The following is a 16,105-nucleotide window of genomic DNA, read 5'->3' as shown; positions in this document are numbered from 1 at the left end:
AAGTCAAAATTCCAGTAGTATTTTATAAAATTTGATATACTGATCCTAAAATTTATATGGGAGAGGCTGGGTGCAGCGGCTCACGCCTGTAATCCCAGCCCTTTGGGAGGCCGAGGTGGGGGGATCTCGAGGTCAGGAGATCGAGACCATCCTGGCCAACACGGTGAAACCCCATCTCTACTAAAATACAAAACATTAGCCAGGCATGGTGGCATGCGCCTGTAGTCCCAGCTATTCAGGAGGCTGCAGCAGGGGAATCACTTGAACCCAGGAGGCAGAGGTTACAGTGAGCTGAGATTGCCCCACTGCACTCTAGCCTGGTGATAGAGCAAGACTCCATCTCAAAAAAAAAAAAATTTATATGGGAGAATAGTGATACAAATTTCAAGAAGTAATCTGTGATGAAAAGAAAAATAAGAAGGGGATGGGAAATCTATTGTAGATAAACGGTCAAAGAAGGACTGAGAAGGTGACAGGATCAAAGACCTGGATAGAGGGAGGAAGCAAGTCTTTCAGATGGAAAAATAAAACAGACTACTAGAGCTCATATTGTAAATAAAAACAAATTCCTGATATATATCAGGAATATATATACTTTTACTGTAATTTACTGTAACATAAGCCTTAGTCCCGGCTCCCAACAACTTGACTTAAAATATATATATATGTATGTGTATATATATATATTTTTAAGTCAGTTCTACACAAGAACTTTCAAGTCAGTTCTACATAAGAATTATTAGGTTTTTAAAAAATTTATTCAATTATTCAAGTAAGGCCATTTTAGCTGATTACAGTTTCAAAACTATATGCATGGTACCATGTTACAGAAAAAGAACACCAATTGTGTCAAGTCCACTGAGAAATCTGGGAAGGGAGAGAAAAAGTGACTATTTTGAGATGTTTTAGCTGACTTCTTAATTGAACTTTGCCAAGTATGAGGTATCCAATCTCCCAACTAAATAAAATAAAGACATTGCCCTAATATCACTGTGGTTACTTAAAATACACTTAAAAATGAATAAATAATGGTCTTGTTCTAGCATAAAGCCTACCTTTATATACAGGGCATTTGTGAACTCAAATGGGAACACAATTATAACCCATTAACTTAATACAGAGCTCCCTCTGCTGGCCCAGAGAATGCACAGTGATCCGAACACTGACAAAGACCCTCTCGTCACTTCAATTTCAATAATGTGTCCTGCCGTTCGTGGAAAAAAAAATCTCACCCAAAATACCACTGATGTCATAGCATGTCCTATAAATTAGGACTTTGAAGTCTCCATTACCTTAAGAATCTTTTTTTCCCCTTCCTCCTCTCACCGTTTTTTATGGCCTTAAAAATGAATACTTTTACAGAGTGTTTACTATTTGCTTTTTGGTGAAGTGGGCTGAAATAAGATGGGCAGTGAGTTGATCACTGCTGAAGCTGAGTGATATAGGTCCACAGGAGTCATGATATTATTGTGTAATTGTATGTATGTTTTAATTTTCCAAATTTAAGTAACTCCTAAAACAATAAGGAATTTTTTTAAATCTCAAAATAAGTGGCAAATCTGTCAAATCTGTAATCCAAAAGGGAGAATTACAAAACCTGCAAAAGACTGTCTGTGAACAAATTTTATTTAATGTTACTCAGACTGTGACTGCTTAGGTTTTTAAATAGTTCTCTTCATGATTATAATAAAAGATGCATGTTTCTCATTAGACATGCTAAAACTATCCAAGTTCAGAAACTGGAAAGAATAAACAACTCATTGAATTAGCATTTGAATTATGAAAATCACATTTGGAAAAAAATTAATTCTTTGAATAAAAATGGGCACAATTTCCCTAACACGTGCATACACAACACATGCTAACAGGTCGGCCTAGTTGTATTGCACAGTGATTATAATCATCTACATAATTAAACCCCTTAAGACAAGCAGATGATTTAGCACTCAGAGTCAATGAAAAGAACCAGAGGTCACTAACTCATTACTGCAAAATGAACATACTTTTAAAACAGAAGAGGAGGAGAAGGGCAATCTAGTACATGGCATTTAGTTGATAATTTGTATATCACCAAACATGGGATTTCTAGGGTGCCTTAATCTTGAGTTTAGGGGATGAAACATAAAGCACCACAAGCACTGAATGACACAAGAATTTCACTCTAAGATAGGAGCTGAACACAAGGTGTTAGGCCTAGTTACAGGCAAAAAAGGATCAGCCAGATATGGAAAGAAGCAGAGATGAGTTTAAAGTAGAAGAAACTGGATGGAACTTTTCAACTTGTCCAGTCATCTTTCATTGACTGACAGTGTTGGTAAACTTGCGTTAGACCCAAACTGTCATGAAAATAAACTGAAGATGTATGTACAGTAAATAACTCAGAATGTCATTACACCTTGACAGGAATTATGCATCAAACAATGCATGTGCTTCCAAAGATCAAGGTAAGGAAGGAAAATAATGACAACATTCAATGAGAAAATGGCTGTTCTGGTTCAAAAGCAAAATCCTTTCTCACTGTTGATGCTTTCTTGACTTTGACTCCACAGGTCAGCTTTCCCCCTCCCCAAACCTCCTGCCCCCATTGCAAACCTCCAAGTTTTCTACTCCTTTGGTTGTGACAAAAGAAAGAACTCAAAGCTAAGCCTGCATAAACCATGAGAATCTGTCTTCTCTGAAATATGTATGCTTGATCTGAGAAGTCAGTGGATTTACTTAGATAAGCCTTACTCTTCATAGTTCCTTCCTCTTCCTCATCCTCTGTATTGATCACCATGGTGCCCAGCTGTGATGGCAACGTGTCATCGTGCTCAATCATAGTATTGGCTCCATCAGTCATGGTGCTGGCTACTCGGACAGTGCCCATCTCATCACCCACTGCTCGAACCATTGTGCCAGAATCCATTTCATCCTCTTCCTGTGAACAGATACAATCTCAAATTGGGGCTAATTTGACAAAAGACTCTGAGTTTTCTGAATAGCTACTACTTAGTGAAAATATTTCGACATTTAACACTTACTCAGGTCCTAAACTCACCTTCCAGAAATGAAAGCACTGTTACTTAAGCAAAGATGACAAACTTATCCACATGATAATAAGCTTTGTATCTAACCCTAAAGGAATTCTTCCTCCACTCTTCTTAATAGAGTTTTGCAACATAGATCTAAGAAACTCATGTGAACATCTTTGGAATCTCAGGGTTGTGAGGAAGTCTATAAATGTAAAAGCTACATGTTAAGTATGGATCCCAGATTCCCTAAAAGCATATGAAAAGCCAAATCCCAGACCTGAGCATTCTCTCTCTAAATAAAAAGTTAAATTGAGTAAAAGATGGGGGGGCAAAAGAGTGAAATTTGAAGGTGTTTTAGGAAGCACTGGGAGAAGAACAAGTACAGATACAGCAACCCTCTAGCATGAGTTGGTCCAGGTTAGGACACAGCTATGCTGGAAGAGTCTCCAGCTCCAAGTTGATCCAATACCTCCTACTCATCTTACCTGGTTTGGCAATCATAAAATAACAAGCATCAATGCCTGAGGCCCACAGCCATGGCTGCCACTCACTGAGTTTTCTTCATCGTCCTGGTCCACTTCCCGCTGCTGGGATTCCTGGCGTTTCAGTTTCACATCCATGGCTTCATTAATTAAGTCTCGCAGTATTGACACTCCTTTGGCACTCTTGACAAATGGGTGCTTAAAGAATAAAGTAAAAAATACTGTGGACAATTTATATGGTGACAGTGCCAAAACAGTACCTAGAATACAGTAGGTACTGGATAACGTGTGTTGAATCAATCAATGAATCTGATCTTTCTCTTTGTGCTTTGGACAACAGCTAAACCACACTCCCTTTATAACTCTGAGCAGAGCAAATTCAGTCTTTGCCCATCTTTTTCAGCCTGGTTGAAATGCCTATGCCATTTCTCTCTGTCAAATCTAGCGATTCTCAATAGGGAGTATCATCTCCTGGAGGAAGTTGTGTAAACATGTTGGGAACATGTTATAGCTGTCACAATGTTTGGTGAGCACAAATGGCATGGGACACTAGCAATTCTGCAAAGTACAGAACTGTCCTGTACAACAAGGAACTGTGGCAGATTCTGCACATCTTTCAAATGTCTCAGGTTGTGTACACACCTTAGTAGATAATACCAAAAAAATGTTTTCAAGAGATATGCAAAAAGGCCAGTGATTTGGGAGGTGATTTTAGAGAGGGGAGCTTAATGGAATAAAGAAATTATTTAGAAATCACTGAAAAATCTACTCATCTGACTTGTTCTACGGTAGCATTTCCAACTACACATTTAGGAAAAAGGATTTTAGTGCAAAAATGCAGTTGCTACAGAAATACTAAACTGATCATATATATGTAACAGATTTTGACCCAAATATTATTCAATCACCAAAGATACTTGAAACAAAGGGATATTGTTCAATTTCATTAATAAAAATTGCTTTATAAGTTTTTAATATTAATACCATCATATGTTTTTATTATTTGTATTTGTAGCACGTGGTAAGAAATCTATGCTGTGAAAGTTACACATGGAAATTCTTTTTGGGGAATTGCCTATTGTCTTCCAAACTTACTCCAATATTGTCCCCATTGTTCCTTGGCAATCCATTCTCTGTTCTCCATCACCCATCAAAGGATACAAGTTCCAAGTAAGAACTCCAGAGATGGAAAGTATACCTCAAAATGTGGTCAGATTGCAATACAGGAGATACATTTCCATGACATTTTGTCACTACCCCATCCAGGTAGGAAAAGAATTTGGCAATCCACTTAGAAATAAGACCCAGCTCATTTGCAATAATATCATATTGCTTTGTTCTTTCCACTTGGAAAAGCTACAAGATCATATCCCACCTTCTGTAATCAGAGACAAATAAATCTGGCCTGTTATTATTTAACATCAGTTTCATGCTAGTGTCCATTCATTCTTTTTACTGTATTTCTTAAATGGCGTAGTTTCTGATTTTCTTTCTTTTTTTTTTTTTTTTTTTGAGATGGAGTCTTGCTCTGTTGCCCAGGCTAGAGTGTAGTGGCACAATCTCAGCTCACTGTAACCTCTGCCTCCTGGGTTCAAGTGCTTCTCCTGCCTCAGCCTCCTGCTGGGATTACAGGCATGTGCCACCATGCCCAGCTAATTTTTGTATTTTTTTAGTAGTGATGGGGATTCACCATGTTGGCCACGCTGGTCTTGATCTCCTGACCTCAAGCGATCCGCCTGCCTCAGCCTCCCAAAGTGCTGGGATTACAGGCATGAGCCACTGTGCCTGGCTAGTTTCTGATTTTCTTACAGCTCTTAAATCTAAACTCATTCATGATGCCAGGCACAGGTATCTATTTCATTATGTCTGCAAACTGGGTCAGGCAGAATTATTTGCAAATTGAAAGTCATATTATTTCATTATAAATTATCTTTATTTTTCTCCATCACATCACAGACAATATTGATTCTTTTTAAATTACAGGCATAAAAAGGTTTTATTATATGTGAGTTTCATTCCAAAAAAGTAATGAGAGTGTTTAAATATACACATTGTTATAAAAAGGGGGCACTGGGTCTGAAATGGCTGCAAATGATTGGCCTAGCCCAATTATAATAGCTGATATTTATCAAGTTCATACCATACTGTCTTCAGTACATGTGAACATTGTTCAGAGTAACACACATTATATCATTTAATCATCACAACACATGAGACAGGCACTGTATCCCCATTTTATAGATCACAAAACTAAAAGAACAGAGAGGTTAAGTTACTTGCCCAAGATCATAAAGCTAGTAAATTGGGAGCCAGGATTCAAACCTGGGCAATCTGACCAGGATCCAAGCTCCTAACCACTAAAGCATACAGTCTGCCACATCCCACCTATCCTTCTAGGGCCAGGCCTAGCCTAGAAAGCACTTTTTGCATCTCCAGTCCAAAGAGGCCTTCTCCCACCCTGAACTACAACAGTACCCACCACTGATCTTAATTCTTTGTCAGACTCAGGTAGACTTGATGGTACCCCTGCTTTGGAATAAAAAAGACTCAAGTTCTAATACTGACTGTGCTATTTACCAGCTGAGTGACCCTAAATGAGTAAACCTCCCTAAGCTTCCGTTTTCTTCATCTATAAAACTGAACGAATACCCACCCTTCACAGGGTCTATGTAATGATTAAAAGGCGCATGTGCAAAGTATGTGGCGCACAGCAGGCACTCACTAAATGTCAATTCCCTTTCTCTAATCCCATACTGCCCTGTATTTTCTTGCATTATTGTCTTGTTCGATGATTTAAAATTATTTTCCATGTCTTTTCCACTCAAATAGATTTGAACCTCCCTAGAGGCAGGCAATGTCTTAAACTTCTTTTACTTTGTTTTTTGAGATAGCATCTCACTCTGTTGCTCACGCTGGAATGCAGCAGTGCAATCATGACTCACTGCAGGCTCAACCTCCTGGGATCAAGAGATTCTCCCACCTCCCACCTCAGCCTTCCAGGCAGCTGGAACTACAGGCATATGCCACCACACCTGGCTAATTTTTTTGCATTCTTTTTGTAGAGATATGGTTTCACCATGCTGGCTGGCCTCCAACTCCTGGGCTCAAGGAATATACCTGCATCAGCCTCCCGAAGTGCTAGGATTACAGGCGTGAGCCACTGCACCCAGCCTGCCTTATACTTCCTTACTATCTCCACGTAGGTGACCTCATGGCATCTTTTGGTCAGTGTGTAAATGAAATGGAGCGAGGCGGCATCAGAGGGTGATTCATACCTGCAGGAGCTGAGTGGCTGTGGCTCTCTGCTCAGGACTCTTTACAAGACACTGTTTCACAAAATCTGTAAAGTTATCTGACCACAGCTCTGGTTTTCGGAATGTGGGAGGAGGATTTGTAGGAATCATGAAGATTGCCTGGTTAGAACAAACAAACAAGCAAAAAGATCTGATAAAATAAAAGTAATGCTCCAATAAAAAAAAATACATCTGGAATTACATTTGAAGCTTAGTAAATAATTTTTCACTTATCCACTGAGAGGCTCACCCAAATTCCAACAAAAGTCTAAGCATTTGCAAGTACAAAGCCTGACGGTTAAAGAACCTGATATATCTCCCTCTCTCCTTTTCCCTCTCTCATATATGGGTCTTGTTCCCTAAACCTCACAACATCGATCAAGCTTTATTATTATTATTATTATTTTGGTAACCACAGTACATTGCCTTTTAAAGTAGAAAGGTGAGGCAGAAGAGTATCTACATCCTCAAGATAACCCTGGCCCCATGGTTGTCAAGTTTCCCTGCCTCTTAAAAGTTATTACCACCCCCAGATGTCAGCAGCAACTACACAATAAAGTCATTAACCAGAAGTCCCAAAAATCACAATGGGGTCATTAACTTCCAAACTAAGCTAGATCAATGTATGTGTGAGGGGGAAAAATTAAAAATTGGCCCACTATGTTGCAGTTACATTCTACTGTTTCCAAAAATAAGACTATTATTTATTAAATTTCCAATTTTAAAAAAGCTACGTTTTTTGAAAAGTAAAACACTATACAAATAAGCAGCTTAAATTATATTATTTAAATCTAAAATTGTAACTAGTAAATCTCCTCACTCCTTCTCCCAAAAAAGAGGGAGGACTTATCTTGGGAACATGAATTTTTGTAAGTCTCTTAATAGGAGAATTAATTAATCAGAGAAGAGGAAGAGCTGGGGTAGGGAAGGATGGAGAGGACCACAGAGCCCCTGAGGAAGGCAGGGTTGGGGGCAGGTGTTATAACAGTGCTGTGATGAAGGGTTCTGGGACAGTTAAGCCTGGGAACTGCTTAGGGTGTCAGCACTGGAAGAGCTTCACTGGAGATGCATTCCATGGGCCCTTAACATTCTAGAAGGAGATAGAGGTTGGAGAGTACACAGTCTCCAGATGAAGAGAATCTGGGGATCTACAAGCCAGAACTTATAAATTCAAACACCTATAGGGGCCAGGCAGAAGCAAGACAAAAAATGAACAAGGCTGGGTTTCAGTGACATGAGTTCAAAAATACAGTTTGCTTTCTTCTTAACACTACTATAAGAAAAACATTAGAGAAATACTGTAATAAGTGGCAGCTGATACTTGGTGACACAACGGGGAATCATGGAGACTGATAAAGTAGAAAGTTCATACTCTGTATAAAGGAGACAACCACTACTCAGCTCCAGTGAGAATGTTGACATGGTAAAAAGTGGTTGTCCAAACTATTCAAAGTGAGTGAGTGAGAGTATGTGTGTGTGTGTGTGTGTGTGTGAGAGAGAGAGAGAGTGTGTAGCGCAAATCAAACTAAGCATTTCTATGGCCTACGTCCTGCCAGAGGGCTATCAATACACAACCTCTGGAATGGAGAGGAGTGGAACACACTTAATGACTACAACTAGAGTCAGTAGAGGTATATCATCTATAGTGACACGAATTACACATAATTCATTTATTGTTTGCAACCTAATCAAGTAAGCCATCGAACTAATTTTTTTTTTTTTTTTTTTTTGAGAGTCTCACTCTCTTGTCCAGGCTAGAGTGCAATGTCACGATCTCGGCTCACTGCAACCTCTGCCTCCGGAGTTCAGGAGATTCTCATGCCTTAGCCTCCCAAGCAGCTGGGATTACAGGCACAAGTCACCACACCCAGCTAATTTTTGTATTTTTAGTAGAGACAGGGTTTCACCATGTTGGCCAGGCTGGTCTTAAACTCCTGACCTCAGGTGATCCATCCACCTCAGCCTCCCAAAGTGCTGGGATTACAGGTGTGAGCCACAACACCTGGCTTGAACTTAACTTTTTAATGATGATCAGTAACTAACCACGCCACTGGCTTTCTGTCTACTTCCTTACCCTCATTGGATGGATATCAGCATAAGGGGGCTTTCCTTCAGCCATTTCTATGGCAGTTATTCCCAGGGACCAGATATCTGCTACACAGTTGTATCCAATTTCCTGAATCACTTCTGGAGCCATCCAAAATGGTGTTCCTATCACTGTATTCCGCTTGGCCATGGTATCCTAAAATAGAAAGGGAGAGAGACTGACACTAAGCTTAAAACTACTGAGATGTCTACAGAAAAAAAAAGAAGAAGAAAAAAAAAACTATTGAGAAAAAGAGGCTTTTCCAACAATAAAAAAATGCCTTGTACTTGAAATACATATAAAAACTATACTCCGAGCATGATTAAGCAGGCATAGAAGAAATTCAAATGACAAAGAAACACAAAAAGATTCTCAATTATTAAAACACAAACTAAGATTGACAAAAAATTTTAAATTAATAATGCTGATAATAGCATAGAAAATCAGGCACTGAAATACAATGTTACTGCAGTATAAATTGGTACATTTTAGTACGTAAGTTGGCAGTATTTATTCAACTTTTAAATATTCACATCCTTTGATCCAAATCTATTTCTTGAAATCTATCTTATGTTCAAGTGTTCCAAACTATATGCACAAAGACTGTAGAAATGTCTGTAATGGGGGGATGAGGAGGAAAAGGAAACAACTCAAATGACCATCAAAAGATAAGAAGTTAAATATAATAAATAACCGTATACTGAAACACCACATTAAAAAGAAAAAAAATGAAGATATATACCTTTTCCTAGCATGGAAAAAATGCACAACATACATTATTACAAAGCAAAAAAAAGTTGTAAAATTATATGTAATATAGCCCTGTTTTTGTAAAAGGAATATATATATAATAATGATGATCATAACAATAATAAAACAATTACCAGTAATAAGAAATGTTGTTATATCATAGTACAAAAAATCTGGAGTAATACATACTAAACTATTAATAATAGTTATATCTAGTAGGCAGAACCACTAAAGGTTTTTACCCTCTATCCTGTATACATCTGTAACATTCTGAAAGTTTACATGAGCATAAATATGCAGTAAAAACATTTAAAAATTGATACATAAAAAATAATATACAAAATATCTTAGTTTGTGGCCTAAAGAAGAATATGTGGATATAGTACACATTACAGCAAATAACCACTTGCATACTTTCTCAGGATAGCATGGCCCTACTGAAAGAGAACCTCCCTACAGTTCCTATGCTTTAGCAAAAGAAAGAATTTTTTTTTTTTTTTTTGAGAAAGAGTTTTGATCTTTTGCCCAGGCTAGAGTGAAGAGGCACAATCTCGGCTCACTGCAACCTCCGCCCCTGGGGTTCAAGCAACTCTCCAGACTCAGCCTCCTATGTAGCTGGGATTATAGGCACCCACCACCATGCCCAACTAATTTTTGTATTTTTAGTAGAGACAAGGTCTCACTACGTTGGCCAGGCTGGTCTCGAACTCCTGACCTCAGGTGATCCACCTGCCTTGGCCTCCCAAAGGGGATTACAGGCATGAGCCACCATGCCCAGCAAAAGAAGGATTTTTAAACAGAACTAAATACAAGAAAGGATTTCCAATCATGATCACTGATATTCCTTCTGAAATGCCTGTGACTTAGGTTATGCCAGTCAGAAGCAAATGACAGGTCATTTAAATCAATCTCATTGTCAGTCCTATGTAAAAAATTAACACAGGAACTAACTTACTGCTTAGTCATTTCCTTAGCTCTGAAACTTCAAATTTGCAGGGGTGTTTTCAAATGGTGGCAAAGTTGTTTTCACTGGATTATTTCAATTAGAAATGGTTACTTGCACAGCTAGAAAGTTTTTGAAAATTATTAAGAGTAATGATTGTACACTAACCCCACTTAGATTTGTATTATAAAGTTATATTAGTACAATAGCATAGCAATAAAAAATATAAAGTTCGGAAGTTGACTATGGCATATGTGTGTGTATATATATGTGAGTGTGTGTGTATATATATCATATATATGTGCTATATAAAACTTGTTATATATATGCACACATATACATGTTATATATATATAGCACACATATATAATATGATTTATGATTAAAATGTCATTTAAAATCAGCAAGCAAAGAACAGATTATGAAAAAAAAGCACTGGGAATCTAGTTAGTCATTTGTAGAACTCTACACTTAAATGCCTACCTTATACTTTCACCAAAATAAGCTCAAATAAGTTGAAATTTTAAACATAAAAAACAAAGCCCAAAGAATACTTTAAAAAAGTACATTAGATGGCCAGGCATGGTGGCTCATGCCTATAATCCCAGCACTTTGGGAGGCAGAGGCGGGCAGATTGCCTGAGCTCAGGAGTTCGAAACCAGCCTGGGCAACATAGCAAAATCCCATCTCTACTAAAAGTACAAAAAATTAGCCGGGTGTGATAGCAGGCACCTGTAATCCCAGCTACTCGGGAGGCTGAAGCACGAGAATCGCTTGAACCCGGGAGGCAGAGGTTACAGTGAACCAAGATTGCGCTACTGTCCTCTAGCCTGGGTGTCAGAGCGAGACTGTCGCAAAAAAAAAAAAAAAAGTACATTAGCCAGGCATGATGGTGCACGCCTGTAGTCCTAGCTGCTTGGGAGGCTAAGGTGGGAGGATCACTTGAGCCCAGAAGTTCAAGATTATAGAGAGCTACAATCATGCCACTGCACTCTAGACTGGGCAACAGAGCAGGGGTGGTGGCTCATACCTCTAATCCCAATACTTTGGGAGGCTGAGGCAGGAGTTCCAGAATAGCTTGGGTAAAACAGGGAGAGCCCATCTCTACAAAAAAATTTAAAACTTTAACTGGGCGAAGTGGCACACACCTGTAGTCCTAGCTACTTGGGAGCCTGAAGCAAGAGGATCGCTTAGGCCCAGGAGTTTAAGACCAAAATGAGCTATGAACATGCCACTGTACTCCAGCCTGGGTGCCAGGGCAAGACCTTGTCACAAAAAAACAAAATAAAATAATAATAAAAAAAAAACTATAGATAAATTGTTCTATAATGTTAAGGAGAAAAGGGTTTTTTAAGCATGACATTAAAGACAGAAACTATAAGATAAAAGGTAGATGGATTTTTCTGTACAAAATTTGGAAACTTATGTAGTATTTTTTTTAAAAAGCCATAATCAAAATTAAAAGACAACTAGTAAACTAGAAGATATTTCAGCATGTAAAAAAAAAGGAGTAACAATTTTAACAAATTTTTTTAGTTTTTGTTTATCTTTTTTAATAGATTTATTTAAAAGATGCAACACTCAGTCAGGCACAATGGCTCAAACCTATAATCCCAGCACTTTGGCATGCCAAGGGGGGCAGATTGCTTGAGCTTAGGAGTTTGAGACCAGCCTGGGCAACATGGTGAAACCATGTCTCTACAAAAACTACTAAAAATTAGCTGGGGGTGGTGGTGTGTGTCTGTAGTCCCAGCTACCCAGGAGGCCAAGGTGGGGGGATCACCTGAGCCTGGTGGTTGAGGCTGCAGTGAGCCGTGATCATGTCACTGCACTCCAGGCTGGGTGACAGAGCAAGAACCTGTCCCAAAAAAAAAAAAAAAAAAAAAGGTCCCACATTCAATTAGGAAAACTGACACACACAAAAATGAATATTTACAAACAAATTGTTATAAATGGCCAATAATCAAATGCAAAAATATGTGAATTGCTTTGAGAAATAACAAGATACAAGTTACTGCCCATTCAGCATTAGCAAATATGAAGGGAAAAGAGCACATTTATATACTGAAGTTGGAAACTGAAATTATTCACTTCTAGAAGAAATTCAGCACTATGTGTCAAAAGCACTTTGCCAATATACATTCATCTATTTTCTGACCCAGATTCCAATGTAAAGAAATTATCCTAAGGATTTACTCAAGGAAAGGCTGCAAAATTTAGTTGCAGGAATGTTAATCACAAAATTTATGCTTATAGTGGTGGGAAAACTCTAAGCAACCTTAATGGGTACCCAACGTCCAACTGTAGGGAAAGAGTTAAATAAATCATGCTATATCCATACAATGAAATACCCATGTTGCCACCAGAAATAATATTACAGAGTCTTGGGTAAAGATGACAGCTTGAGCAAATACATTTTACTTTCACTCTCTCTCAAAACTCACTCAAAAAGATACTAAAAAGATTGTTTTTTAAGAATAAATCTAGAAGAATAAAAAAACAAAGGGGAAAACAACCACAGCCACAAAATTTTAAAAGCTGGAGAGCAGATGGCCCAGTAGTAACTAAACACACTATAAGATGGAATCCTGAGTCAGTCGCCAGGAAAACTAGGAAACAACCTGATTTTAACACCAACCCCTCCAAAAGGCTTAGAAATTGGTGGCATCAGGTAGAGAAAAGAGGGGTGAAAACGGACATCCAAACAGGAAGCCTGGGTTGAAAGAGTTAAGAAGCAGCTAAGCACCCTAAACCCTCCCCTCCCATCAAGCAACTAGTGGGTTTCCCTCGCCCCACCCTGGCATTAGACTGGAGGTGTACTCTCTGGGGAGGGAAACCGAAGATCTCTAGACTACAGAGAGTGTGGGTGGTGTTGTGAATCAGGAACATTAAATGAGCATTAACAGCTAACAATCCCCACCGCCACCACTTCCCAGAAGGCTGCCAGCAAGGCCTACAGCCTCTAGAGAAGAGACCTGAGAGAGGCCTAAACTTAGTAGTACTGGAGGTTTCACAACCAAACAGCCAAGTCAGATCATCTTATACTACAGTTTCAGTTTATTTTAGTGAAGGAAAAAAAAATCTCCTTTTTTTTTTTTTTAACAAAACAACATACATGATCACAGTTCATTAAAAAAAAAAAAACAAGTACAGCAAGGTGTACACAAGATAATATACAAAAATCAATTGTATGTTACACTATCAATGAACAGTCTGAAAATAAGGCAAATCCACTTAAAATAGCATCAAAAAGTACAAACTACTTAGGAATGAATTTAACCAAATACATGCAAAACTTGTACACTGCAAATTATAAAACACTGCTAAAAGAATTAAAGAAAATCTAAATAAATGGAAAGACAGCTTATGTTCATAGACTGGAAGACAATATTGCCAAAATGACAGTATTTTCAAGCTGATTTAAGATTCAAAACAATGTCTACCAAAATCCCAATGGCCTTTTCTGCAGAAATTGACAAGCTGATCCTAAAATTTATGTGGCAATACAAGGGACCCAGAATAGCCAAAACAATCTTGAAATAGAAGGACAAAGTTGGAACACTCACACTTAACCAATTTCAAAACTTACTTCAAACTTACAGTAATCAAGAGAGCATAGAACTGGTGCAAGGACAGACATATAGGTCAATGGAAGAGAATTGAAGGCATAGAAATAAACTCACACATTTCAAGAAAGAAAAAACAGTCTTTTCAACAAATGTTGGAACAACTACATATCAACATGTAAAAAGAATGAAATTGGATTCCTATCTCACACCATGAAAACTAACTCAAAACAGATTACAGATCTAAACATAAGAGCTAGAACTATTAAACACTTCAGAGAAATCATAGGAGTAAATCTTCATGACCCTGCACTAGCTAATGATTTCTTAGATGTGACACCAGAAGCACAAGAGACAAAAGAAAAAAGAAATTGGACGTGACCAAAATTTAAAAATTTTATATTTCAAAGGACACCTTCAAGACAACCCACAGAATGAGAGAAAATATTTGCAAATCATGTACATAAGGGACTTATATCTAAAATATATAAAGAACTTTTAAAATTCAACACTAACAAGGTAAAAACCCAGTTAAAAATGGGCAAAAGATTTAAATAGACATTTCCCAAAGATACACAAATGTCCAATAAGCAGAAGAAATGACAATCAACATCATTAGTCATTAGTAAAATGCAAATCAAGACCACAAAGAGATACTACCTCTTACTCACTAGGATAGTTATAATCAAAAACACAAAAAAGAAAATGTTGGCAAGGATGCAGAGAAGTTGGAATTCTCATACCTCAGCCAATTTGGAAAACAGTTTGGCAGTTCCTTAAAAAATTAAACATGGAGTTACCATGTGACCCAGCAACTCTGTGTATCACATGAAAACAAAGATTCACACAAAAACCTGTACACAAATTTCACAGTAGCGTTATTCCTAACAGCCAAAAAGCAAAAAATCTAAGTGTTCAACTAATGAATAAGTAAACAAAATGTGCTACAGCCACAATGGAATATTACTGAGCAATAAAAAGGAATGAAGAATTGATGCATGTTACAACATGGATGAACTCGAAAACATTAAGTTTTCAAAGCCAGAAACAAAAGGGCACATTGTGTATGATTCTATTTATACAAAATATTCAGAATAGGCAAATCTATAGTGACAGAAAGCAGATTAGTGGTTGTCAAGGGCTGGGAGGAGGGTGGGGACTAACAGCTAAAGGGTACAGTTTGAGGATGATGAAAATGTTCTGGAATTAGACATTGGTAATAGTTGCACAATTTTGTGAATATACTAAACACTAAATTGTACAAATTAAAAGGGGAGAAAAATTCTGCCAAGGCAGGCATTATAGCAATAAGAACACTGTACGTCATTATTGGGTATTCAATCAATTACTAAAATTATTACTAAATGGAATAGATACTCATATATATACACACACAAATAGGTATACCTATATGTATGTGTACATCATATATACATACATAGATATGTATATATACATATATATGTGTACATATATATGTGTGTGTGTATATACACACACACACACACACACACTTTTTTTTTTTTTGAGATGGAGTCTCACTCTGTTGCCCAGGCTGGAGTGCAGAATGCAATGGCACAACCTCCCAGGTTCAGCCTCCCACGTAGCTGAGATTACAGGCGTGTGCCACCACGTCCGGCTAATATTTGTATTTTTAGTGGAGATGGGTTTCACCATGTTGGCCAGGCTGGTCTCGAACTCCTGACCTCAAGTGATCCTCCCGCCTCAGCCTCCCAAAGCGCTGGGATTACAGGCATGAGCCACTGCACTCAGTCAATATTATATTATTTTTATAGACCACCAGAGTATGTACTTTTTCAATTTGGTTTCCTTACTAAGATTGTGGTTTAGATAATATTGTCTGGTACTGTTTACTTGTGTGTTAACAACAAAACCTTTTGGAGAGCCCATAAATCATAATATTGAATAAGGTTCTGATTTATTTTAAACATCGAAGCAGTTTCTGTGCTGTTA

General features: G+C 37.9%; 1 protein-coding gene across 3 annotated transcripts in view; it reads right to left on the bottom strand.

Annotated features, from left to right (window-relative positions):
* Nucleotides 1-16,105, bottom strand: part of STK4 (serine/threonine kinase 4) — a 116,003-nt gene that overhangs the window by 69,761 nt on the left and 30,137 nt on the right. For all 3 annotated transcript variants that reach the window (XM_021944104.2, XM_021944107.2, NM_001168732.1), the window contains 4 exon segments: nucleotides 8,861-9,028; nucleotides 6,769-6,906; nucleotides 3,563-3,691; nucleotides 2,731-2,917 (listed from right to left, as the gene is read on the bottom strand). In XM_021944104.2, the coding sequence (XP_021799796.2) occupies nucleotides 2,731-2,917; nucleotides 3,563-3,691; nucleotides 6,769-6,906; nucleotides 8,861-9,028 (622 nt within the window).

Source organism: Papio anubis, chromosome 16, assembly GCF_008728515.1.
Source record: "Papio anubis isolate 15944 chromosome 16, Panubis1.0, whole genome shotgun sequence".
In the NCBI taxonomy this organism is placed as follows: domain Eukaryota; kingdom Metazoa; phylum Chordata; class Mammalia; order Primates; family Cercopithecidae; genus Papio; species Papio anubis.
The sequence above is the reverse complement of the archived record's forward strand: the minus strand, read 5'-3'. Positions and strand labels throughout refer to the sequence as shown.